General features: G+C 32.2%; 1 protein-coding gene across 4 annotated transcripts in view; it reads right to left on the minus strand.

Moving 5' to 3' along the window:
* The window catches only part of LOC127708636 (uncharacterized), a 62,036-nt gene extending 41,088 nt beyond the window's left edge, over positions 1-20,948 (minus strand). For all 4 annotated transcript variants that reach the window (XR_007985334.1, XM_052213671.1, XM_052213670.1 and 1 more), the window contains exons 1-6: positions 20,631-20,948; positions 5,649-5,729; positions 4,377-4,442; positions 2,802-2,953; positions 2,267-2,363; positions 1,236-1,910 (exon numbers count right to left, since the gene is read on the minus strand). Coding sequence is in view for 3 of the 4 variants with exons in the window: in XM_052213671.1 (XP_052069631.1) it covers positions 1,236-1,910; positions 2,267-2,363; positions 2,802-2,953; positions 4,377-4,442; positions 5,649-5,729; positions 20,631-20,741 (1,182 nt within the window). In the remaining variant the exon portion in view is untranslated. The remainder of the gene's footprint in view (positions 1-1,235; positions 1,911-2,266; positions 2,364-2,801; positions 2,954-4,376; positions 4,443-5,648; positions 5,730-20,630) is intronic.
* Positions 20,949-26,868: the final 5,920 nt, after the last annotated feature.

The following is a 26,868-nucleotide window of genomic DNA, read 5'->3' on the forward strand; positions in this document are numbered from 1 at the left end:
TATTTGTCCTGATATTAATTTTATTACCATAACAGTCAAGAATGAAAATTTGAAACAGGCTAGCAGTGGCACCAGAAATACGCCAGTAGCAGTATTTTGACACCAGATGAAGTTAAGAAATTTGTATTTTGTGACATTGGAGAAGCTTAGCTGGATCCTTTTTTTGCAACATTGACAAAAGCCCTGCATGATCACTACAAAAAGATTTTTCTGAAATTAGAGATTTTTCAAAAAAAATAAGTTTTTAAAGCAAATTTTTCTTAAATTTTCACAAAATTTTAAATACTCATTTTGATATAAAGCACAATAACTTTATGAAATTGTATTCAGTTCTACTCATACTTTTTGAGATTTTGTAAATCATGTAAATTCATTAAATTTTTAACCAAGTTAAAAGATCATGATCATTCAAATCTATGACTTTCTTGTAATTTAAATGGACAGTCTAAATATTTAAAAGATACATGTCTTTTTATATACACCATTAATTTGTGGTCAATTCTTTATATGTTTTTGTTGTACTCATGCAGTTGCCAAAATGATCAATTCAAATGAATTATCTCCCCTTCTTTATGATTTATAAATCAACAATTGATTATTGATTGTTGCTTATTTATATATAATTAATGCCCAGTGGTAAAGATTTATAAATGTATCTATATTGTCAATGTGCTTAATCAGTTTAAGTTCCAATAAAATTTTAAAACCATTGGCATTTGCAGAAAAATAGCATGGCCTTTTAGTTTCAAAAATATATTTTGAAAAAGTGTTATCAAATGCATGTTAAGTGCGTAAAGTGGCTGTGAGTGACTTTTTAATACAACATTCGCTATTTTTTTCCTTTTATCATTTGCTTAGTTAAATAACATATGCCAAAATGAAATTATCTGGTAAAGTTTCATGAGAGAACAAGCATTTATTTAATTGACAACCATTTGATGTATCCATCAGCATTCTACAAGAAGTTTTACCAGGTTCCTTTTGTATGTACTAATTTATTTTCAAGAAGATCATAGAATTATTTATTGATTAGCTGAAGTTCCACAATAACAGAAGAAATACAGTGTCATACTTTATGCATACTTTCAGGCATAAGCAATAACATTTGTCTCCCTTTGATTGGAGTAAATACAGACAAACAGCCTACTTCTATTTACATTGCTATATAAGAGAATACATGTATTTCCTATTTTAAGCATTCAAACTTTTAGTAAATAAATATGATATAGTCCTACCTTTAGTTCATCTGTTTCATTGTCTTTAGATGAGTACACACTGCTAACGCCGCTTCTATCACTGGCACCGTCAACTGAATCAGGATGTGTTGTCAACCGATCTATACCAGATAATGATGTCCTATTACCCTTATCAGGTGCAAGAGTAAACTGTGAATGGAAATCTTTCAAACTGGATGATCGCTCTCGATGTAATCTGTTCCTCTCATTTGCATTTTTTGGTCGTGTGATGCCTGATCTCTCCTCTGGTTTCTTTGTTGTACTACTAGGTGGTGCTAGTGGCTGTGTCAAAGCAGGCTGTGAAGCTGTCTGTCTACTATTATTAGCTAGGGATTGCCAAGTATTCCTTGGTAATGTGAAGTATGGATTATTTACAACCTTTGGATCATTAAGTACTCCTTGAGCACCATTTATCTTATCTAAATGTTCTCCTGACCTGCTGAGATACCGTGAAGCAGCCAGATCTATTCCAACCTCATCTGTTGATAAATCATGTAAACTACTACTCTTACGTAGGCCATCTTGTAAGTGTTTATCTCCCTTGTGCTTCATATTTCTGACACCACGGTATGTAACAAAAGTTTCTTTTGGTTTCACTTTCTCTACCTGAAATCTGCCTGTAGTAACAGTTGTACTGTCAGTACTTTCACTTGACAATCTACCACTATCCAAAGGCTGAAAGAATAAAATACCAATATTGGAGGTTCTTCAAAAAAGTATTACGGTATTCATTTCCAATTCATGTTATAAATAATTATGAGAAATTACTTTGTAGAACCTAATTGTAATGAATGTGCTGTTATCATTCATAAAGCTTTTAAAAAATGAATTGCACAAAATATTTTATTAGGTGTAAGTTTGAATATGAATGTCTGGAAGGCCATGGAGTACAATATCCTTTGAATGTACATTTTAAGTAAAACAGATGTATTGGTTATCTATTTTTAACTAATAAGAAGGGAAAGTAATTCATTGGATGAAATATTAGAATAATAAGATTTGATTTGATTTTTAACAGATAAATATCTTACTGCTATCTTGTCTTTGCTACTGAAGATTGGCATGGTAAATCGTCTGTTCTTTGGCTTCTGCAGACTTCTAGGATACACCACAAGAGCATCATGCCACCTGAATTAGAAAGTTTAGCAAATTATTTTAATTATTAATTCTGTTGTTGCAAAGTCATTAATATTGGTAAAACAATGTAAATTCTAATAAGAGGTCCTATATTTCTGTACAAAACACAAGTAAAAAAAACAAACATGAAAAACTTTATCAATCATTAGAAATCCAAATGAGAGATACAAAAGATTTGTAGTGATTGTAAAATTCTAATCATTTCATCCACAACATTGTGTTAGTATTATTCTTCTCAACTACAAAACTTAATTTACATAATATTTCTTAAAATTAAGGTACTAAAAATATTTATACTTAACAATAACGATAGTTAGGTTTACTTTTTCTTTCCACAAACAGCCTTAAAGATTATCATATTAAATGAATTGTCTTAATATGAAATGACTGAATACTGATGTTGTTTCTGCTAAATAATTTACAACTTGCCACATAATTTCTTCCTTAGAATTGGCTTTAATGTAAGTTGTCTTGTCTGGTGTGATGACGGCTAAGGAACAGTGATGGGTTGTAAGTTTTTCTGCATCCTTCACTTCAGTACATTTGTTCATATCTACTATCTGTTGGGGTATAGTGTCAGGCTGAAATGAAAACAACATTATCTAATAAAAAGCAACTATATATGCTGACTTGAATTTATCAGGTAATAGCCATGAATGCAACTTTCAATTTCTGCATTTACCATATTGAGTATCATTGCTCCTCAAAAAGCCCATCCATAATTAAAATATCACATAACTGTCTCTTTACATAATTCAATCTTGAATGTATTAAAATCTTTACTAGAGCCCCATTATGGTTACATCTGTCAATGCAATGATTCCCAGAATAGAAAGAAGACATGAAATTAGTGTTTTCAATGGTTTTAATTATTCCCCCCCCCCCCCCCCCCCCCCCACCACCACCACCCTCTGAAACTTTCCATATGATATACTACTTCAAAAGCCAAATAAACTGCTTCGCCGAGCGTAGCTGGATACGACCGCAGAGGTCCAACCCTGAACAGTTGGGGCAAAAATGGACACAATATTCAAGCTTGATACAGGTCTGAATTTGGATTGTAATCAAATGTTTGACACATTTAAGGTTTCTGACACAGAATAAATGTTGTCAAAGAACTTGAAATTGGTTATATGATTTGAATTTATATTCAATTGAAGATTTTTTGCTGTTGTGCAATACACTGTGCTGTTGCGCATTACTTAGTAAATCTGTTTTCCGACTATATACAAAGAATTAGCAAAATAAATTGTGACCCCCAATTTTTCTTTGGAAAATTGACAATTTCTTAAATCTTCAGGGAAAAAAATTGACCCCCCCCCCCCCCCCCACACAATTTTTTTTTTTAACCCCACCCCCCTCCAAAAAAAATAATATTTGAAGAAATTTTCTTTTTGTAAAATGTGGTACAATTTAAGAGACATCCATAAACTGAACGGTTTGAGCAATTACCCCGAAAATGATTCCCAACCTTCTACTTGTGGTATTGAACATTGTGGTACAATTTCAGAGCAACCAAAATACTTATACACAAGTTATTGTCTGAAAACTAGAAAAATGCTTGTTTTAGACCCTTTTTGGCCCCTAATTCCTGAACGGTTTGAGCAATTACCCCGAAAATGATTCCCAACCTTCTACTTGTGGTTTTGAACATTGTGGTACAATTTCAAAGCAACCAAAATACTTATACACAATGCAAGTCATTGTCCTAAAACTAGAAAAATGCTTGTTTTGGGCCCTTTTTGGCCCCTAATTCCTAAACAGTTGGGACCATCACCCCAAAAACAATCCCAACCTTCCTTTTGTGGTATTGAACCTTTTGATTAAATTTCATAGAGATCCATACACTTAAACTAAAGTTATTGGCCGGAAACCAAATGTCTTTGGAAGCAACGACAACAACGTCGTTGATAGCAATATACGACAGCAAAAAATTTTTGTGGTTGTATAATAACCCTTTACACCTGGATTTTTCAATTATTTGCCATTATAATTAAAACTTACATCTTCATCCACATAGTATGACAGTTCTCCATCATCATACAATCGAAATAATCTACGCTGCCATCTCTGAAATTATTAACAAACAGATAAATGATTATAATTATTTTTCCATTTTCATAATTTTTTGTAAGCCCACCAAATGTTAATGTGCATTTCTCAAGGTCAAGAACCTTGTCAATGAAAGTCTTTAATTATATGATTATAATTTATATCTTAGTATTTTTGTTCTGTTGATGGTAGATCTTGAGAATTTTTGTATTCTCTGTTATTCACAATATATATATTGTCTTAACGATTTAGATCTTGACATATAAACACACTTATAATGACTTCAAGATGTTCTTTTTATTTTTGTGTTGTTGGGTTGCTGTTACATTAACATATACCTAACATCTCCTTTTATTCATAATCATCACAGCAACATATTTTTGTTTATATATGCATGTGTACATGTATGATGACATTCTAAATTATAAACTAAATTAAAAACTGCACAGTTTACAAGAGAACAATTTTCCTACAAATTCTGATTTTGTTCTTTCTAACTTTTTGTCTTCTTTACATTTTGTTGATGAAAATGACAAGAAAACTTTTGAGTTGCCTGTGTGGGTGAGAGAGATATGAAATATAAGTTAGTTGATAATTTCAGGAATTCTGCATGATTGTGGATCAATTCACATTGGTTATGGTTCCTTTTATTGGACCCTAAGGAATGCTAAAAAATCCATTAATAGACGGACAGTTACACACTCTGGATATGGAAAGCTTTATTTTTGTAATATGTAACTTTAATTTGTCCTTAATTACTCCACAGAAACATCTTACAGCAACTTTTAGGATTAACCCTCAGATACCTAAAGAGGAAGATTCCTGTGTTGTTCAGTTGAATCTAGCTATACACATGCCATCCATGGAAGACATACCTCCCAATATTTGTTGTGAATTATGTTTACTTTTTGTTAAACATTTTTCATTTTCATAACCTTGAGATAAATATATATATTATCACAACAACTGATGGGATAAAAATGAATCTTTTTAGAAATATCATACCACTTAAATGCAATTAAATATGTTAACTGTCTGTGCAATGTATATTTAATTTCTTTTTTCAATTATTTTGATGATTTCACAGAAAGTAGATGTTCAATGTTTCATTCCTTCGGTATTATGTTTGTGTTGAATGTCGAAAAACCTTTCAAATTTTTATTTAAAATATTGATCATTAAATTCAAAGATATACAAATGCATTGGTTGATAGTGAAAGCTTACCCTAGATTTGTCTAATGGATTATTAAAATCATAATCGGGAGCAACAAACAGGTATCCACACTTGGAAACTTTTCTGGAAGCCTGAAATACACAAAAATAAAACAATCAAATATACATTGTATGTTTGTCCAAATGACTTATCTGTGTACTGTCACCCACATTAAGCATGCTGAATAGAAAGTTAACATTCTAAGTCTTACAAGTGGAATGTTTTATCAAACTTACAATTATCATCATCAATATTATATGCAAGCAAACCTTAATTATTATAATTCACTTTAATACATGTGACGGATGTAATGTCAACATGATGATCTTCTGATTTCTATGTTTACTCATCATCAATATTTGATTTAGCTATAACTTGGATAACTGAGAAAGCTACACATTCAGAGGTCACTATAATATAAAGGTAAATCAAGTTCAGGAGACACCTACCAAATGACATATAAAAATAAGAAGATGTGGTATGATTGCCAATGAGACAACTCTCCACACGAGTCCAAATGACACAAAAATTAACAACTATAGGTCACTGTAAAGCCTTCAACAATGAGCAAAGCCCATACCACATAGTCAGCTATAAAGGGCCCCGAAATAAAAAATGTAAAACAATTCAAACGAGAAAACTAACTGCCTATTTATGTACAAAATAATGAACATAAAGGAAATATGTTACACAGCAACAAAGGACAACCACTGAATTACAGGCTCTCAACCCGGGACAGGCACATATAGAATGTGACGGGGTCAAACTAGTTCAAAGGTGCCAACCCTTCCCCCATCCTGGGACACCGGTGCAACAGTGAATACTTTTACTATGATATACATTGTACATATATTTCAGCTTTAAGTAATTGTGAAACTGGCCTTATGTCACTTTTAAAACATGGAAGAAAATAGTTTTTAGTCTGAATAACTTAAAACTTGTTTTACTTGTAATGAAAGTTAAGGTTGTAAAAATGGTATTTGCAACTTTGAATTGGTCTCCTATCAAGTCATCTGTAGAGTACATCTGAGTATTTCAAATTATATAAGAGAATCATAAGAAAATGAGACCTAACACTAAATAACAGCTGTCATAGAGCAGGAAAATAACTTCATACCAACACATAGATAAAATGTCATATTTCAAACAAAAAGGCAACATATCTTTTGTATGTGACCACAAGAAATGTGATACATGTAATTCGAAAATCTTCCATGAAACTCCAAAAATTCAACTGTCACTTTATGTGGAGGGAGATGAAAATGGCATTATCAGTTTAAAATATCTAAAGTTAACACTAATATAATATTGGTTGTTTTGTACAACTGTCAATTTCCAGACATCCATGTTTTGAAATGTACATGTATATGGCTTAAAACTTTGTAACCAATAAAGGCCTATGTAGTATACATATGTGTGATTATTATATTACCAATAAAATGCTTCGCTGGGGCGCAGCTTGATACGACCGCAGAGGTCGAACCCTGAACAGTTGGGGCAAGTATGGATACAACATTCAAGCTTGATACAGCTCTGAATTTGGATTGTTATTAAATATTTGACACAGCATAGGTTTCTGACACAGAAAGAATGTGGTCTAAGAACTTGAATTTTTTTAATTTACCTATTATGGTCCAATGTCCAAAATCAAAATACATGGTTAGATTCAGCATATCAAAGAACCCCATATATTCAATTTTTGTTAAAATCAAACAAAGTTTAATTTTGGACCCCAACTTGGACAAACTTGAAAACTGGGCCCATAATCAAAAATTTAAACACATGTTTAGATTCAGCATATCAAAGAACCCCAAGAATTCAATTTTTGCTAAAATCTAACTAAGTTTAATTTTGGACCCTTTGGACCTTAAAGTAGACCAATTTAAAAAACGGGACTTAAAAATTAAAAATCTAAATACACGGTTAGATTTGGAATATCAAAGAACCCCAATAATTCAATTTTTGATGAAATCAAACAAAGTTTAATTTTGGACCCTTTTGACCTCAATATGAACCAATTTGATAGCGGGGCCCACAAATAAAAAATCTAAATTCATGGTTAGATTCAGCATATCAAAGAACCCCATATATTCAATTTTTGTTGAAATCAAAAAAAGTTTTATTTTGGACCCCAACTTGGACCAACTTGAAAACTGGGCCCATAATCAAAAATCTAAACACATGTTTAGATTCAGCATATCAAAGAACCCCAAGAATTCAATTTTTGTTAAAATCAAACTAAGTTTAATTTTGGACCCTTTGGACCTCAATGAAGACCAATTTAAAAAACGGGACCCAAATTAAAAATATAAAAACACGGTTAGATTTGGCATATCAAAGAACCCCAATAATTCAATTTTTGATGAAATCAAACAAAGTTTAATTTTGGACCCTTTTGACCTCAATATGAACCAATTTGATAGCAGGGCCCACAAATAAAAAATCTAAATACATGTTTAGATTCAGCATATCAAAGAACCTCATATATTCAATTTTTGTTGAAATCAAACAAAGTTTAATTTTGGACCCCAATTTGGACCAACTTGAAAACTGGGCCCATAATTAAAAATCTAAATACATGTTTAGATTCAGCATATCAAAGAACCCCATATATATTCAATTTTTGTTAAAATCAAAGAAAGTTTAAATACTGGACCCTATCTTGGACCAACTTGAAAACTGGGCCCATAATCAAAAATCTAAACACATGTTTAGATTCAGCATATCAAAGAACCCCAAGAATTCAATTTTTGTTAAAATCAAACTAAGTTTAATTTTGGACCCTTTGGACCTTAATGTAGAGCAATTTAAAAAACAGGACCCAAAATTAAAAATCTAAATACACGGTTAGATTTGGAATATCAAAGAACCCCAATAATTCAATTTTAGATGAAATCAAACAAAGTTTAATTTTGGACCCTTTTGACCTCAATATGAACCAATTTGATAAAGGGGTCCACAAATAAAAAATCTAAATACATGGTTAGATTGAGCATATCAAAGAACCCCATATATTCAATTTTTGTTGAAATCAAACAAAGTTCAATTTTGGACCCCGATTTGGACCAACTTGAAAACTGGGCCAAAAATCAAAAATCTAAATACATGTTTAGATTCAGCATATCAAAGAACCTCATATATTCAATTTTTGCTAAAATCAAACAAAGTTAAATTTTGGACCCTTTGGACCTTAATGTAGACCAATTTGAAAACTGGACCCAAAATAAAAAATCTAAATACACTGTTAGATTCGGCATAACAAATAAATAAATGTGATCAAAGATTTTACAAATCTAATGCGCCATACTGTGCAATTAAAGATTACTTCTTGAAATTTTTCAATATTTGAAATTTGAAAAAAAAATAATATTTGAAGAATAATTCTTTTTAATTTCTGAAATCTGACATGAGAAAAAATTGACCCCCCACAATTTCTTTTTATACCCCCCCCCCTCTTTTTTCCCCCAAAAAATTCTTTCCCTCAAGATATGGTCATAATCTCAATTCAAATTTCCAATGGAGTTGGCAACCATAATTACCCATTTAAATTTACCATAGTGCTAACTTAATCTATTTTATAATAGAATTAAAAATATAGTGTCAAATCTTTCATATGGATTTTTTTGTAAAAAAAAAAGATGCAACATTTGCAGATATTTTTACTGGTCTTCCTCTATAAATATGCATTTCTTTAAACATAATTTAAAAGCAGTGTAAGGAAAGTAACCAAAACGTTGTATTTGGATTACCTCCCTTACACTGTTTTAAATTATCTTTATTGTTCATTAACCATTTCTTTATACATAATTTAAAAGCAGTGTAAGGGAGATAATTTCAATGATGTATTTGATTTATCTCCCTTACACTGCTTTAAATTATGTTTTGTACTAAAGTATTTGTCCATTAACCAGGACAACCTTGTTTTTCCCCCTTTTTTGCCCCTAATTCCTAAACGGTTTGAGCCATAACCCCCCAAAGCAAATCCTAACCATCCCTTTGTGGTATGGAAACTTGAAGTATAATTTCAGAGAGATCCATACACCGTTCCACAGTTATTGTCTGGAAACTAGAAAATGCTTATTTTTGGCCCCTTTTTGGCCCCTTATTCCTTAACTGTTGGTACCATAACCCCCAAAATCAATCCCAACCTTCCTTTTGTGGTATTTAACCTTATGGTCAAATTTCTAAAAGATCCATTCACTTAAACTAAAGTTAGAGTGCGAAAACCAATGTGTCTTCGGACGACGACGCCGGACGACGACGACGACGACGACGCCAACGTCATACCAATATACGACCACAAAATTTTTTTGCGGTCGTATAAAAACCTTCTTCTCAATTAAGGCATGTGTGCAGTCAACTGATCACATGTACAATAAACAGCTGCGCCATGAGTGCATGATAAGCCCGTCGTCTTGTGTGTGAATTTTTATGCAATAAGCATAAATAGTTTCTGACATACGGCATGACATGTGAAAACCCCCTTTTTTTTTTACAAAAAACTCAATATCTCTAAAATAAATTTTGAATCAAAACCAAAGGGTATACAGATCTTAAGATTAATATAACTAAGAAGTGTGTAAAATTTTAAGCAATAATCATAAATCGTTTTTGAGATACGGCGCGACATGTGAAAACCCCCCTTTTAAAAAAAAAAAAAATCAATATCTCTCAAAAATAAAATTTTGAATCAAAACCAAAAAGTATACAGATCTTTAGATTAATATAACTAAAAAGTGTGTAAAATTTTAAGCAATAATCATAAATCGTTTTTGAGATACGGTGCGACATGTGAAAAACCCCTCCCCCTTTTTTTTTACAAAATACTCAATAAATCAAAAATAAAATTTTGAATCATCACCAAAAAGTATACAGATCTTAAGGTTAATATAACTGAGAAGTGTGTATAGTTTTAAGCAATAATCATAAACTGTTTTCGAGATACGGCGCGACATGTGAAAAACCCCTCCCCCTTTTTTAACAAAATACTCAATATCTCTAAAATAAAATTTTGAATCATCACCAAAAAGTATACAGATCTTAAGATTAATATAACTAAGAAGTGTGTAAAGTTTTAAGCAATAATCATAAATTTTTTTTGAGATACGGCGCAACATGTGAAAAAAAACACACACCTGTTTTAGTTACTAAGTCCCGTAACTCAAAAAGTTTTAATCTTATTTTCACCAAAAAGTATACAGATCGTTTGACCATCATAAGAAACAACTATGTTAAGTTTCATGAAATTTGGATAAGTCATTCTCAAGTTACGGTGCAACATGTTTACGCCGGACAGACAGACGGTCAGACAGACGGACAGACGCCGGACATTTGTATACCATAATACGTCCCCACAAAAATTTGAGGGGCGTTTAAAAATGTATTCAACCCTCCCAAACAAGAATTTAAGCAATGTCCCAATTCAACCTCAAGTTGGCTTTGCTTTTTGACCTGTCAAATAGGAGTGAACACAGGATCCATAAAATGTCTACCTTGTCCACCCTAATCCCCCTTTCCTATGGAGTGGACATAATGATTCTTTTGTTTTTACATGAGACTTGCAAGAACTGCAGATATTGTTTAATGTTAGATATTTTTTTATCAAATTAAGAAAAAACTTAGGTGTTTAAATTTGAAAGTTGCGAACTCGGTACAGGTGGAAAAGCAAATCCCACAATCATAACAAGGGCTGCACTGTATCTCTTGCAGATGGTTATGAAATCAAGAATGTGTCAGATTTAATACTGGAGTCCTGGGTCCTTCCTTTAAATTGCTAAACCTGTGTGGGAAATGGTGGTCCCATAGTGTTTGTAAGAAACATGTTCACAATCAAATATATTTTAGTTTATAGTATATTAAAATCAAATGAAAAAGGCTTAAATCTCCGCATAAAAAATGAATTGTACTGAACATATGTATATTCAAAGACATAACACTGGTGGTCTTACACTTTTTTTTTGTATCTTCAAAAATGACATGTACTGAACATATGTAAATTAAAAGACAAAACAATGGTGGTCTATCTGAATTCTTTAAGTATATACATGCCCTATTTAACACTAATTTCACCTGTAATAATATATCACATTTCAAACATTGGTAACCTTGTACATGTCAAGATAATCACCCATATGTTAAAAACTTAACTTGAGATTTCTCCCTGACATAAGAATTGATCTTAATGTTATCTCCATGTACCCACTGACTTCATAAACAAATGTATGCTAATATTATGAGTACTATATATATTCAAATTTATTTGAAGTTTTCAAACTAATGCTTACATACAACTACAATTGCATAATGCCATTTGACATAAATTTCATGAAATATCTGTTCTATAACTACAATTTAATCAATTGAATCAGATAAACATGTGCATACACCATGCAGTTTTCCTAAATTTTGTACTTAGAAATCCTTTATTTTGATAATGGAATGCAAGAAAAAGTTATTGCTTTGGTGCATTCCAATGAATGTTGAGCAAGTACATATACACCTAGAAAATGAATCACTAAAACAATTTTGATTATTATATAGCAATATGCTCAGTGGCTGATTCCGAGTTTTGAGCAAAGAGGGCATAATAATAAATATGCCCTCTACATCCCTCCCTCCTGCTGAGTACACTACTCCCCCTAGATGCTTAGACTGGTGAAATAAACACTGTTGCTAAAGTCTAGGATCAATGTACCACTGCATACAAAGAGAACACTAGTACTGGAAAGACATGGTAATAATTGTAGCAAAATAAATTGTTTTGTACTAAGATGTATAGATACTTTAAACCAACAGACACCCTAAAATTTCTTTAAAAAAAGGTGTTATCGGCTACAAGAAATGTTCCCTGGATCTATTACAAGTTTTTCATTTCTCTTCTATACCCTATTATTATTTTGATAATGATAGGTATAAGCCATACTCCACAAAAAGATTTAGATGATTTAGTGGAATTATTTGATGTTTATTGAAACCCAAATGATATTGAAGATATCCAGAAATACACAGCATGTGTAGTTTAAACTATATTACAAGCACTTTAACATGTTTAATCAGTATACATATATGCATATTGTATGCAGCTAACTATAAATGTACACATATATCTTACTAGAACATACTCGCGAAATTGCGGGCATTTAGAGTGTGGTTGAAAGTATGTTAACTTTTGTATGATAAATTTTTATAAAATAATTTATGACTGGAGAATTTCAGGAAAGGTATCAAAAGTCATAAGTACTTGGGGACATGACAACTTTTTTTCAGCCCTCACCCTTTTTTTCAAACTTTTTGGTTTTCTGTGAATTTCAATTATTTTCGAGTTTTTCTGTATACTACATGTATGAACATACATATACTATAAATAAAATGTATTGTCTATTTACTACCAATTGCAAGTTTACTATCCACGGCGGTCACTGATATTTTATATATAGATTTTATTTAGCCCTCCCCCTTTTTTCCAAAGTCCGTTTTTTTTGGTTTTCTGTTAATTTCAATTATTTTCATGTTTTTCTGTATTCTATGAACATACTTATACTATAAACAAAGTGTATTTGCTATTTACTATCAATTCCAAGACTCTCTATATAATGTACCAGTGACCGCCTTGGATAGTAAACTTGGAATTAAGAGTAAATAGCAAATACACTGTATTTATAGTATATGTATGATCATAGTATACAGATCGGTCACTGATATATTATATAAAGATTTGAATTCAGCCCTCCCCCTTTTTTCCAAAGTCCTTCTTTTTCCCCCCTCTTAACTTCAATTATTTTCGCGTTTTTCTGTATACTTTAAACATACATATACTATAAATAAAGTGTATTTACTATTTACTATCAATTCCAAGACTCTCTATATAATATATCAGTGACCGCCGTGGATAGTTTTTTGTTTTCTGTTAATTTCAATTATTTTCGCGTTTTTTATATATACTATGAACATACATATACTATAAATAAAGTGTACTGTGGATTCATTATTATTCGTTGGATACCAATTTTCGTGGATTTCGTGGGTACAGGTGAACGACGAATTCAAATGTTCAACCAACTGCAAATTTTCTTTAGGGTTGTATGTAGATTTTGGCAAAACCACGAAATTAGATATCCACGAAAATGCAGGTTTTTATCAATCCACGAAAATTGGTACCCACGAAAATAAATGAATCCACAGTATTTGCTTTTTACTATCAATTTCAAGACTTTCTATATATAATATATCAATGACCGCCGTGGATAATAAACTTGGAATTGATAGTAAATAGCAAATATACTTTATTTATAGTATATGTATGATCATAGTATACAGAAAAACCCGAAAATAATTGTCCTGTCCCCAAGAATTTATGAAAATTATGTGTAATTTTAAAACAGTCCTAAACGGAAGTCTTGTCTACGACTTAACAGTCCGTCCGAAACTATATCCGTACGCCTTTATTGTCGTTTTCCTCCTAAAATAATCCAAGCTGAATAGTCATAAGCGAGGATGACAAATGGGACTAAGCATGGTACCTTTAGGACACAGAGGCATGATGATTAATTCAATTTGGAAGGTAGAGAAGCGACACACAAAATGAGGTCTTCTCGTTTAATAGTAGAATGTAATGGTATTCATAGAATATACTTTGAATGTTATGGTATCCATAGAATTTACTTATGACTTGCTGTTACATGCATCTATATTTCATTTATATGTTGTTTTAAAATTTAATATTATTATTGTCTGTATTCAGATCACGCCTCTATTGTGCTCTTTCCAATAAATATTGAATTGAATAAATGTATAATGCCACTTGTGGAGTGACTTTTGTGCAATGTAACTGTAAAGTATACTGGCTATATTTACTTTTCTTAGGTTACCTAGCTCTGATCTTTTGAAGTCATTTGTAAATGGCTCATTAATAATAAAATGAACTACGATACATTTTGTACTATAAAAAGAATGAGATGTGGTACATTTATGATTGCTAATGAGACATACAACTATCCAAAAATGTCCAAATGATGTGGATGAAAGCAACATTTTGTACTACTCCATATCATTGAATCCATCAGTTAATGTTGTATGATTATCTTCTCAAAAAAATTGCAAGCAATGAATACTAAAAGATAAACTAATTACCCCCACTAAGAGGAAATAAGGGAAAAGTGTGAAAATATTAAGACATTCTGAGACTTTTCTTTTCCTTATTGGACTAAAAAAGAAAATGTGGAAAATGTCAGATATGCTGTAAACTAAACTTCTTCTATATCAAAGTTGGAAACTTTCTACAAGCAATCCATAAGTTATGATTACATTTCATAGTCACTGGTCATACTAAATAGTAAATACATTGTAGCGTAGCTAAAGTGAAGTAAATGTAATCATAACAATGGCATTCTTAGGTCCTATAGTTCTGAAATCATCAGTGATAATACAAAAGTCTCAATCTTTTTTCTAAGGATAAATAGTGTTACCCTTCTTTTTTTCAAAAGTTGCAGGATCATAACAAAAAATTTCATGTTGTTTTGTTGTCTTTTGTGACCAAAACACATGTACATGTATAGTATATAATGGTTATAATAGTATATAATAGTTCTGTACCAATATGACCAACATGACCACAAAAGAAATGGGTTTTAAACAAAATTTATCATAATAAAATCCACCTTTGACAAGATTTCAGTGTCCTGATGAGGTAGGAATTTGTCATTTATATGACAGAGGGCCATGGTCAGAAATAAATGTACCATTATATAATGCTTTATAATGACGTTGTATAAACCTCAGTGTTCACTCAATTAAATGTTACAAAACTGGGTAATTTAAGGTGCTTGTATTTAATATTATTTATGGGTGACTGATTTCAAATGTAAATCATTAAACCTGTCATGAGGATTTTATATTTGGGTCATTGATGATACTTTAAAATAATATATGTGTATTTGTTAAAATGTTTTTAAGGAAGATGATTATCCAAATGACTAGCCATGTCCAAATCAATCACAACACATTCATAGCAGACCCTAGGGCAGTGGTCATAGTTAGTCACCTATGCTCAAAAGCGTATTATTACTTCAACATATTTGTGGGAGAAGAGATGAATAATTACAAGGACATTGATGATATTTATTAATGAAAATATGAAAAATATTTTTGGAATCTTAAGGAGTTCAGTTCATTCACTTTTACTTACACCTTCTTTTATTAACTTTAAAGTGCATAATTACATTTTTACTCATACAAAAAATCAATAAATTCATTTTTACTACCTTAATGATAAAGGCAGATGTGCACATTATATAGCCAAAGCTCATTAAAATAATAATAAATGTACAAAAACCTGCAAATATTTATCAGATATCAATGAAGTAGACAGCTATATAAAATTTAAAAGTACAATCATGCTCATGTAAAATGTAGATATGTTCTACTTGCATGATAAAACAAAATGTGTACTGGTTATCTGTTTGATTTGTTTATTCAATTTTGTAGTTAATTTGTTTACAGAAACAGTAGTGCATATTCCTGATCAGCCCTATTAACAGCTGATATTGTAATTATATTTATTCCCTTCACATACATGTATGATTCATGTAATGCATAGAACAGCTTGGGCTAGAATCTAAACCTTGAACATGTACATGTAACAAACCAAACATTGCTTTCATAAGATTTGCTATACATTAGTCAAGAAGATGTGGGGTATATGTAAAGCAACCTAACAACACAAAACCAAAAAGAAATATATATTAATCCGGATATGGTGTACCAATTTTTGCACCTCATGTTTGCGGTATACCATCTTTTCTGCAAGTTTATTGTTTTCTGTTTGATATTAAATTAATAATTAAAATCCATTTTGTTACATCTGGTGATCCGTTTATTTGGCAATCGCCATGGCAGTCAGCAGGGTTTAAGAACATCTGTTGTTCGACCTGCTAGTCAAATGCGTTTTGTTAAAATATACTTTTTCAATTTTTTGGTCTTTTGGAAAATGTTGTTTGTGCTGTATTTAGACGCCTCTACCAAGAAATTTGTTTTGCATGCACATGTATAAAAATTGTGGTTTTTATCCAACGCAATCATAGGTTTGAACGTTGTTTTCAATTTAGACTTGTTTATTCATGGATATATTCATTAATATTTGTATATGTTTTCATCAAGAAAACAACTGAACAATTACCAGCTGGACAACACATGTTAAATATTCAATACAGGCAGCAGTCCATTATTCATACATGTACATTTGTATAGGTTCAACCGTACAACTGAAACTGACTATAAAATTGTTAAATAAAGAAATGGTGATCAGATCTGTGGGTGAAATCCATGCAAATATATACATGTTAGGCAAATGCAATTTATGTAAATTTCCCACATGTGCATCATACATCATGTTGTGTGTTGTTATTGAAATCCCAGTACCACCATCAGTATGATCAGTGTGGAGAACAGGTGGTACATGTATTAAGATAGATAAATTCTATGAATTTACAAGATGTATAAAGATCTATAAAGTACAAGACTCATTGCTTTAAAAAAATTAATAAAGCAACAGAAAATAACCCTTAAAAAGGATAATTTATTAGTGAACACACTTACTGCAAAAAATGTTGAAAACAACAAATGTTTTTAGATGGCACCATATTTTCTCTTGTTTTCATTTACAATGTACAAATGTACCTTAAAAAGCTGAATTTAATTTTTGAGAGAGTAACAAGCTTCCTACGTTGTCTTTCATTAAAACATTGGTTCTTCATTTCTAGTTGTTTTTATATTATTAAAAGTAATAATAATAAACTGATGACACAGAGATACATGTGTGTCTCGCCTGTATATAATTTTCATAGAAATATGCAAATGCTCAAATCAAAACAGCAAAACTTCAACATGAAAATTATGCAAAATACTCAGTCAATGAACCATGACTGAAGTAACCGGGTTAACTTCTTTCTGAGATATAAGATATGCCAATGCTAATACAACTGCATACTAAATATCATTAACTTATCATAAGTGGTTCCCCTTAAACAGACCTAATCACAAACTTTTTCACGTACAGGTAAACTAAGTTGATTTTTGACTTGGACAAGGCAAGACAAGAATTTGTAGATGAATTTGATTGAGTCATGTGCCAAATTGTAATCATCTTGAAGGATTTCTGTATCAATAGAAAACAAGAGCTAGTGCACACGCTGAAATGTCTCGCCTTCTTTACTAACCATTGATATTATGTTGATAGTCCTAAATATAAAGCTTTACTACAACTATCACATAAACTTAACATGATCCAAGAAAATGAGGTCAAGGTCAGATGAACCATGCAAGGCAGACATGTACACCTCACATATAATCTATGCATTAAATATAGTTGACCTTTTGCTAATAAAATCTAAGAAACAAACTTAACCATAAAAACTTAACATTGACCAATGAACCACCAAAATGAGGTCAAGGTCAGATGATACCTGCCAGACAGACAAATACAGCTTACAATCCTTCCATACAACAAATATAGTTGATCTCTTGCTTATAGTTTAAGAAAAAAGAACAAAACACAAAAACTTAACACTGAGCAATGAACCGTGATAATAAGGTCAAGGTCAAATAAAACCTGCGAGACTGACATGCACATCCTAAAATATTTCCATACACCAAATATAGTTATAACCTATTGTAAATAGTATTAGAAAAAAAGCCCAAAACTCAAAAACTTAACTTTGACCACCAAAATGAGGTCAAGGTCAGATGACACCTGCCAGTTTGACATGTACACCTTACCATCATTCCATACACCAAATATAGTAGACCTATTGGATACAGTATAAGAAAAACAGACCAAAACACAAAAACTTAACTTTAATCACTGAACCATAAAAATGAGGTCAAGGTCAGATGACACCTGCCAGTTGGACATGTACACCTTACAATCCTTCCATACACCAAATATACTAGACCTATTGCTTATAGTATCTGAGATATGGACTTGACCACCAAAACTTAACCTTGTTCACTGATCCATGAAATGAGGTTAAGGTCAAGTGAAAACTGTCTGACGGGCATGAGGACCTTGCAAGGTACGCACATACAAAATATAGTTATCCTGTTACTCATAATAAGAGAGAAATTAACATTACAAAAAATCTTTACTTTTTTTTCAAGTAGTCACTGAACCATGAAAATGAGGTCAAGGACAATGGACATATGACAGACGGAAACTTCATATCATAAGGCATCTATATACAAAGCATGAAGCATCCAGGTCTTCCACCTTCTAAAATATAAAGCTTTGAAGAAGTTAGTTAACGCAGCCGCCGCATCACCATCCCTATGTCGAGCTTTCTGCGACAAAAGTCGCAGGCTCAACAAAAACCTATGTACATGTAAGTAAAACCGGTTTAAGGAAATGTTCCCCTGCTAAAAGTACAATTTTGTAAAATATCAGAATAAATAAAACAAGATTAAGACAATTAATTAAGTACAGTCAAACAACAGTTCCAAAAAACACAAATCTTCAGATTGAGCAACTCAAACCCCACAAAAAAAGGTGAATGAACTCTTGAGCTTCAGAGGCATTTAACTTTTTGAACATGTACAGCATTTCCTGATCCGCTTATTGCATGTTTGGTGTTGTTAATGCCAGGCAAAAATGTCTTGATTTATATAAGTTGAAAAAAGGTGATAACCCTTAGACCAATTAGCCAGCAGGTCATGCAAAGGACATTTGTGTCCATCTTTAGAGAGCAAATAACAATTCCCAGAAAATAAAAATAGTTTTGCGATATAAACATATTTAAAACTATTTGAATACTAATTGATTCTTTTTGAAACATAAACATGTATTTTAGGACCCAAAAATTCAATTCAAAAGAATAATGGTTTAAGTTCACATCACAATGACAGATCTGAGGTCAAGAGATGCAGTTTGTTTTTTCCTGTAATTCTTTGCTCAACACTAAGCAGGTGCAGATACAGGATTTGATATTACTGCATATTGGGTCTGTTAGCACCCTTTTTTTTTAATTCAAAGCTTATTTGGTATCATTGTTAGTGTGTTTAAAAATCATGATTCTTGTTATACATTTGTAATAAGTAAATGCATGTGCCTACATAAAATGTACAATGTAGCTTGGTATGAGTAATACATGTACATGAAACAAGAAGATTTTTAAAAAAAATCATGAAAGATAATTGCTTTTAACAGTTTGGACCCTTTGATCTCACAAAATTAAGAGGCAGTAACAGATCAGGAAGTCATTTTGTCAAAATAGTTCACAAAACACGAAAGGAAACATGTTTACATTTTTAGAATGTCACTTTATTTTAAAACAATAAAAAAACAAATTATTATCTTTAATTTATAGCAATACACTTACTAAAACACGACTCAAAAAAGTTTTCAACAAAAAACCTTTAAAAGGGTGTGAACATGTAAGGTGCGAACGTGAAATGAAGTGAACATGATTTTGGTCAAAAGGACCCAGACTCATGTTAGGTGGGGGTCCTCAGAATTAAGAGCACCTTGTTTAATACCTTTTGGGATTCTGAATCAGGACAGCCAAATCAGAAAATCACACTGGACACAAAATCCCAATAGGGTTTAAACCTTATTTTGACACAAAATTGGCTGTTATTTTAATACATTTTTCCTGTTTATTAAGGGGCGTGTGCCAGGTGTGCAAAGTCTGTGTGGTCAAGAGTGTTAAACTTCACAATTGTTCAAGTTTAGTCAATACTGTCAAGTGCTAGTTACCCATATAAATTTCGTTTGGCTTGATCATTTAAAAGCAAATCTGTTTAGAAATAAGTGTACATGTGTATTGCATAAAAAGGTTCCCAACAAATTGTTTAAACACCAAAGATATGCCTTTAAATATCCTGTTTTATCAGAGACATAAAAAGTCTCTGGTTAAAAAATATCAATGAAACAACTTAATAAGGGTCACTTATGTGCAGATTTTGACGCGATATTTGGAATAGGTGGGAATGTGCAGTCAACATACCTTATTATTTTGAAGAGCCTCTGCAGAATGATGTTCCTTTGCTCCAAAACAGCTCTGACATTTAAGTTTGTTGAATATATTTGGTTCAAACTTTCTGCATTTAAGAGCCATTACACTTTGTTTACATTACTTTCCTGGTACTTTCGAACTTATATCTAATCATGCAATTTCACTTTAAATTAGTCATTGTTTTAATTTATCCGTCTGTTTTTTACTTATAAAAAATAGACCACGAAAAGAAACAGGCAACATATTCACGAAATTGTTTTATCAACAGGTCTTCTGAAACAGGTGTGGAACTGTCAACACGCGTAGTAATATATAAGGTAACCGGAACTGAAAGGTTACACATTTGCTAACCTGGATATTTTAATCTTGAACTGAATAATTTTACCAGAGATATATATTATATATGCGGGACAACTCGGCCTGGAAACAAGTCGGACCGAGTCAAATCGGGCCGACTCATAAGTCAACTCGGACCGTCTATGAAGACAACTCGGACCGTCAATAGGCAAATCGGAACAGACTAATAAGTCAACTCGGACCGTCTATAAAGACAACTCAGACAAAGTATTAAAAGAGAATTTTAACTATATAAATGATCATAAATTATTAAATGTTATGTTTTACATGACAATATCAATTGCTGCTGAATTTGCAAAACATAATTAAAAAAATATTGTATAATGAGAATTCAAATTTTTACATATCTTTATCAATTTATTATAAAAAAAAAAGTCTAGGTGGAGAGTTGTCTCACTGGCAACTCGGGCCGTCTATATTGCCAACAAAGTATAAACCTGGAGTTTGAGTTATAATATGATAGCATGTTATATTTTACATCAAATTATCCTTTAGTGTAGATTCTTATTTCTACTTCATCATGGTGATTTTATATTTTGAATAAAATCTTCATTAATTCATGAAACAAACTTATAAAATTAATCGAATAATTAAACTCGTTATTTCGTCATAATAATTAAATTACATCAACAACCAATAATGTAAATTTAATTATTCTAATTGAATGATAACGAAAGTGATAATCCAATTACACAAGCGCATTACAGGTCATTGAGAAATCAATAAAAAGACCTCAAAATCGGCGTAAAATCTTTATTACAGACTTCGCTTTTGACACATAATGGAAAGCACCCCTAGTAGTCGTCTTTTTCATTTAATCTGGGACTGTTATACTAATATATTATGTCCCAGATTTAATCATTTATTTCGTCAAAAGGCTAATTTTATACTTATTCTGAGTTGTCATAATAGACGGTCCTAGTTAACTTTATAGACGGTCCTAGTTGTCTTGTTAGACGGTCCCGAGTTGTCTCCGGGCCGACTTGTCTCGCACCCATATACATGTTTCTGATTTTACACAATCATTTGGATGAAATGAAACACAAAATTTATCAGCAAAAACATCAATCATCATTATCTAAATCAATTAAGGGTCATTCTTATTTGCTCAACTCTTGGACTATTATACTAAATTTAGTATAATAGTCCCAGCTCGACTATTTTTAAAAAGATATATAATCAAAATCTTTATTTTGAAAACTACTTTATATGGACAATTTTAACCAAATCTGACACAGGGTTGATATATGGCAGGTCTTCTACATGTAAACCGCATTTTGTTTCGACTGAATGAAAAATGGAAGCTAAAGGCAATCGATGATTCTGATTGGCCAATCACAGTTTCAAAAATCTTCTTCTGTGATTATGGGGTTCTAAGAAAATGCAATTTCAATTTGAACTGGGACTATTATACTAACTATACTTAGTATAATAGTCCCAGATTTGAAATATCTTACTATTAAAACCCTTGGCGGGGTGAATCCGGGGTTGTCATATCACAGTGATTTCAGTCTGCATCAGTAATAAGGAGGATTGTGAAAACTTTCAATATTCTATTATCCTAGAGCATCGTCCCGTATAGCTTAACTGGACTAATAGATCATCAGTAATGTATAAATCCCATCGTATAGTTACTGTTCAGTGCAGAAAAATAACCAAATATATAATTTCAGCAAATATAAAACAATTTACACAAAATTTGCAAATGAGAACAAGTAAGATGGAACTATTTAAAAGTAGCCATTTTCATTCATTCGGCCACCTCAAATTCATTAATTCAAATATTTCAATTTGAACTCTTTATCGTGTGTGTGCTACGAACGTTGTAGATGTATGTCGAAGCCAGAATTTGAAAAGGGAAGCCAGGTGCTGATTTGAAAAGGGAGACTGATTTGCATGGATAAAGGCACTTTAATGACTGAATTGTGAAAAGTGCACTCAGTTATGGTGATAGACAGTTTGAAGAGATAACATACGGATTCCTTATATATATATATTTAATGAATATTTTTATATCCTAAGTAATCAGATAGATGATTTATTTTGCTTTGTTATCAGTGTTCCAACAAAGGAATAATTATCCATATATTGCCCTTTTAATTGCTGACGACCTAACATGAATTGTTGTACAATGCATGGGAAGATCGACTAAATAACGAGTTTTGCTGGAACACTGAACTAAAATATACAATTCAGCTTTCAAACTGCAGGTAGCAATCAGAAGAAGGACAAAGTTGTGTTCTTCCAAGGAGTAACACTTTGTCTGATAATCAATAGCATGTCATTAATGAGTAAACATCTCAGATATCCACAAGGAGTGCTATTGCCACGGTCTAACGAGAAATTGTCTTTACTGATGATGAGTAAACATCTCAGATATTCTCAGGAGAACATTGGTCTGACGAGAAATTGTCTATAATGAGTAAACATTTTCAGATATCCCCAAGGTGTAATATTCGTTTGACGAGCAATTGCCTTTAATCAGTGAACATCTTAGATATCCCCAAAGAGTAACAGTGGTCTGACGAAAAATTGTTCTTAATGAGCGAACATTTCAGATATTCCCAAACAGTTACACTGCCACGGTCTGACGAGAAATTGTCTTTACTGAACATGAGTAAACATCTCGGATATTCCCAGTAGTAACATTAGTCTGACGAGAAAAATATACTTAATGAGTAAACATATCCACAAGGAGTAACACTGGTACTACGAGAAATTGTCTTTAATGATTAAACATCTCAGATATATCCAAGGGCGAGTGAGTAACACTGGTCTGACGAGAAATTGTCTGTAATGAGTAAACATATCAGATATTCCCAGTAGCAAATTTGGTCTGACGAGAAATTGTATTGAATGAGTAAACATATCAGATATCCCAAAAGGAGAAACACTGGTCCTACGAGAAATTGACTTTAATGGGTAAACATCTAAAATATATCCACGGAGTAGCATTGGTCTGAGAAGAAATTATCTTTTATGAATAAACATCTCGGTATCCCCAAGGAGTAAAATTGCCACGGTCTGACGAATATAATTGTCTGAACGGAGTAAACATTTTTGATGTGCCTATGATTAACATTGGTCTCGAGAAATTGTTTTTAATGAGGAAAAATCTCAGATATCCGTTGGAAAAAGAGTTAACCAAAATATAACCATATTAAAATAAAATCCGTCTAGATAAGATTAGTCTACTGTTATTTACTACTTAGATGCTGTTTGTTAAGATGAGTCTTAATTAAGGTAACGGATGTGTCATTATTTAAACCATAAAATATCAGAATTTCAATATTAATTTGACCTTTCTAGTTTTTGGGTAAAGATTACATGAAATGCAATCAAAACCCTATGTTACTGGCTTGATATCTAAATCTTCCAAGGTTTATCACTACCTTTGAGATACACAAAATTGCATTGATCATCTTTAAAAATTGGAGTTATCTTCCTTTGTCCAGAATTGTAGTTGAATCAACTACAACCAATGCTTTATACAATGCAATATTTAATTTTACTTCCAACTGATAAATTAAAGCAATCTTTATCCTTCAGTGCTTACAAGCACTTTGATTATTCGTAAACTTTTTATCAGGTTCGTTTTTCAAAACCTTTTAGATTATATTTGAAAATATGCTGAAAATGAAGAAAAAACAACTAAAGGGATATGTCGAAACGTAAAACAGTACATTCGAAAATGTAGCCAATTGTTAATCTCAGTTCATATACTAGTTGTATATGTCTCGATTATAACGATGAATACGATCTAGGTCCGTTTCTAAAACAGGCTGCCTTTCAATTGACGCTTACCACATATTCCCTTTTTCTTGTTGAGTCATATTGAGGCCTTCATCAACATGCATGCCGTAATCAGGGCGTTGGATGGTTATGAAAAACAAAACTGTGCACAATAAAATGAATAGTGTTAACTTTTTATACATTGTGACTTGGATGGAGAGTTGTCTCATTGGCACTTATACCACATCTTCTTATTTATATCAAATACTCGTATACGCCTAAAAAGTGTGCAACACAAACAAAAAAAAGAAAGAAAAAGTTAATGCAAGTTCCGATAACAGATATCCTTCATCGGTATGATGCAATATGAATCGTATCAATCTATGCTGATTTTCCTAAACAAATCTTGAATGTAGTACAAATCAAAAACCGAACTACGCTGTTTAATTTTAAAATAACGCAAAATAAGTATTTACAATGGAGGCTGTGTATGTATGCATCAAAAATGAAACTAACACATCCATCTGTTGTGTTAAGCACTGAGCGATTTGAACTACACCTTTTCATTGATCCAATTTGGTTTCAACGTTTTAAATTTTCTTATCCAAAATCTTTCCCGAGTGATCATCACCTCCCTAAACCAAGCAGTGTTGAGGTCAATGATGGTAATAGTCAAGTCGATTGATATCTGCCTTAGTTTTGTCAGGGGATCACTAATGTTAACTGTGAGGAGGTCTGGCTTACATTCATAGTCACTACGATGGCCGTTCATACGGTTGTGAAATGGCTGTTCTGACTCATCAACATACTGTTTACCACATTTATAAATACATAGTATTTGTAGTCTTGCAAGTAACATTGCAAAATATGGTGTACCGGTAGAGTGATTGTTAAAAGTTCGGGTATGCAGTATCTGCTTGCAAGTCAAAAATGGTTTGTTCTGGCAATACTCGCAGGAGCCTGTTGAGCCTGGTTTAGAGGATAAACAGCTAGCCCTCACCAGAAAGTCTTAAAAGCTTTGTGGCATATGGAAAGCCAGTATGGGTAACTTGGGGAAGATCTTGGATAGTTTAGGATGGATTTCGAATTCTTCCCAATTTTCGCGGATAAGGTTTGACAATTTTTCAATTTTTGGATGGCAACTCAGCACAAACGAGACTCTTTTCTTGACCTTTTTCTCTTTGTATTGTAGAAGTTCATCTCGACTTATGTTGTTATAATGAGAGAAACCTCTATTAAAGTCTTTTCTTCTATATCCCCGATTTTTTAGGTGAACGTGAAGTTCTTGTTATCGCTTTGTCACAGTATCATTGATGGAGCAAATCTGCTTTATTCTGATGACCTGGCTGTAAGGAATACTATTGGTGCAGTGTTTTAGATGACAACTCAGGAGAGATAGACATTGATGTTTGTCTTTGGGCTTGCAATGCAAACCTGTAAATATGAATCCATCCTTCACTTGTGTAGCAGTGCCAAGGAATGTGATCTTAGGTCTTAGAGGTTTCAAATGTTAATTTTATTGAGAGATGAAGTCGGTTGGTACGCCGAAGTGAACATGTTAAGTTCTTGTGCAGTATTATCCCATTTCATGTCAATATGGCAATGAATCGTAATAGAGGTTGATAAAGAGATGTAATGAGAATTTACTGTTCAAATTTGCTCATAAAAATATTGGCATAGGTCGGGGCCATCTCTGTTACCATTGCTGTTCCACTAACCTGATATAGTTCACATTGGATGTGAATGTATTGCATTTCAATACTATCATGTTAGAAGCTGGACTAAACATTCAACTGGCGGTGGGTGTAGGTGCTGCGAGAGTTCCAGACTTCCATACAGGCTTCAATACCATCTCGATCCATGGGGGATATTAAAATAGAGATAGGTAGCGTCAACTGAACGAGACAAGGATTGTTTCAGGTGGACGAGTGTTCAAGGATCCCATTTTCTTATGTGCTGAATGTGGTATGTAGGATGTTATTTTTTTCTACGTGTGGTCTTAGATGCAAATCAATAAATTCTGGTAATTTCTCTGCATGTATATAACAGGTGACTCTGTTCACAACAATAAAAGAAAATTATCAATTTTAAGATATTATACAACCTTTCTTATTCACACTTGCGCACGAGTTGACGTCTT

The sequence above is a fragment of the Mytilus californianus genome, unplaced genomic scaffold (assembly GCF_021869535.1).
Source record: "Mytilus californianus isolate M0D057914Y unplaced genomic scaffold, xbMytCali1.0.p SCAF_7, whole genome shotgun sequence".
NCBI lineage: Eukaryota > Metazoa > Mollusca > Bivalvia > Mytilida > Mytilidae > Mytilus > Mytilus californianus.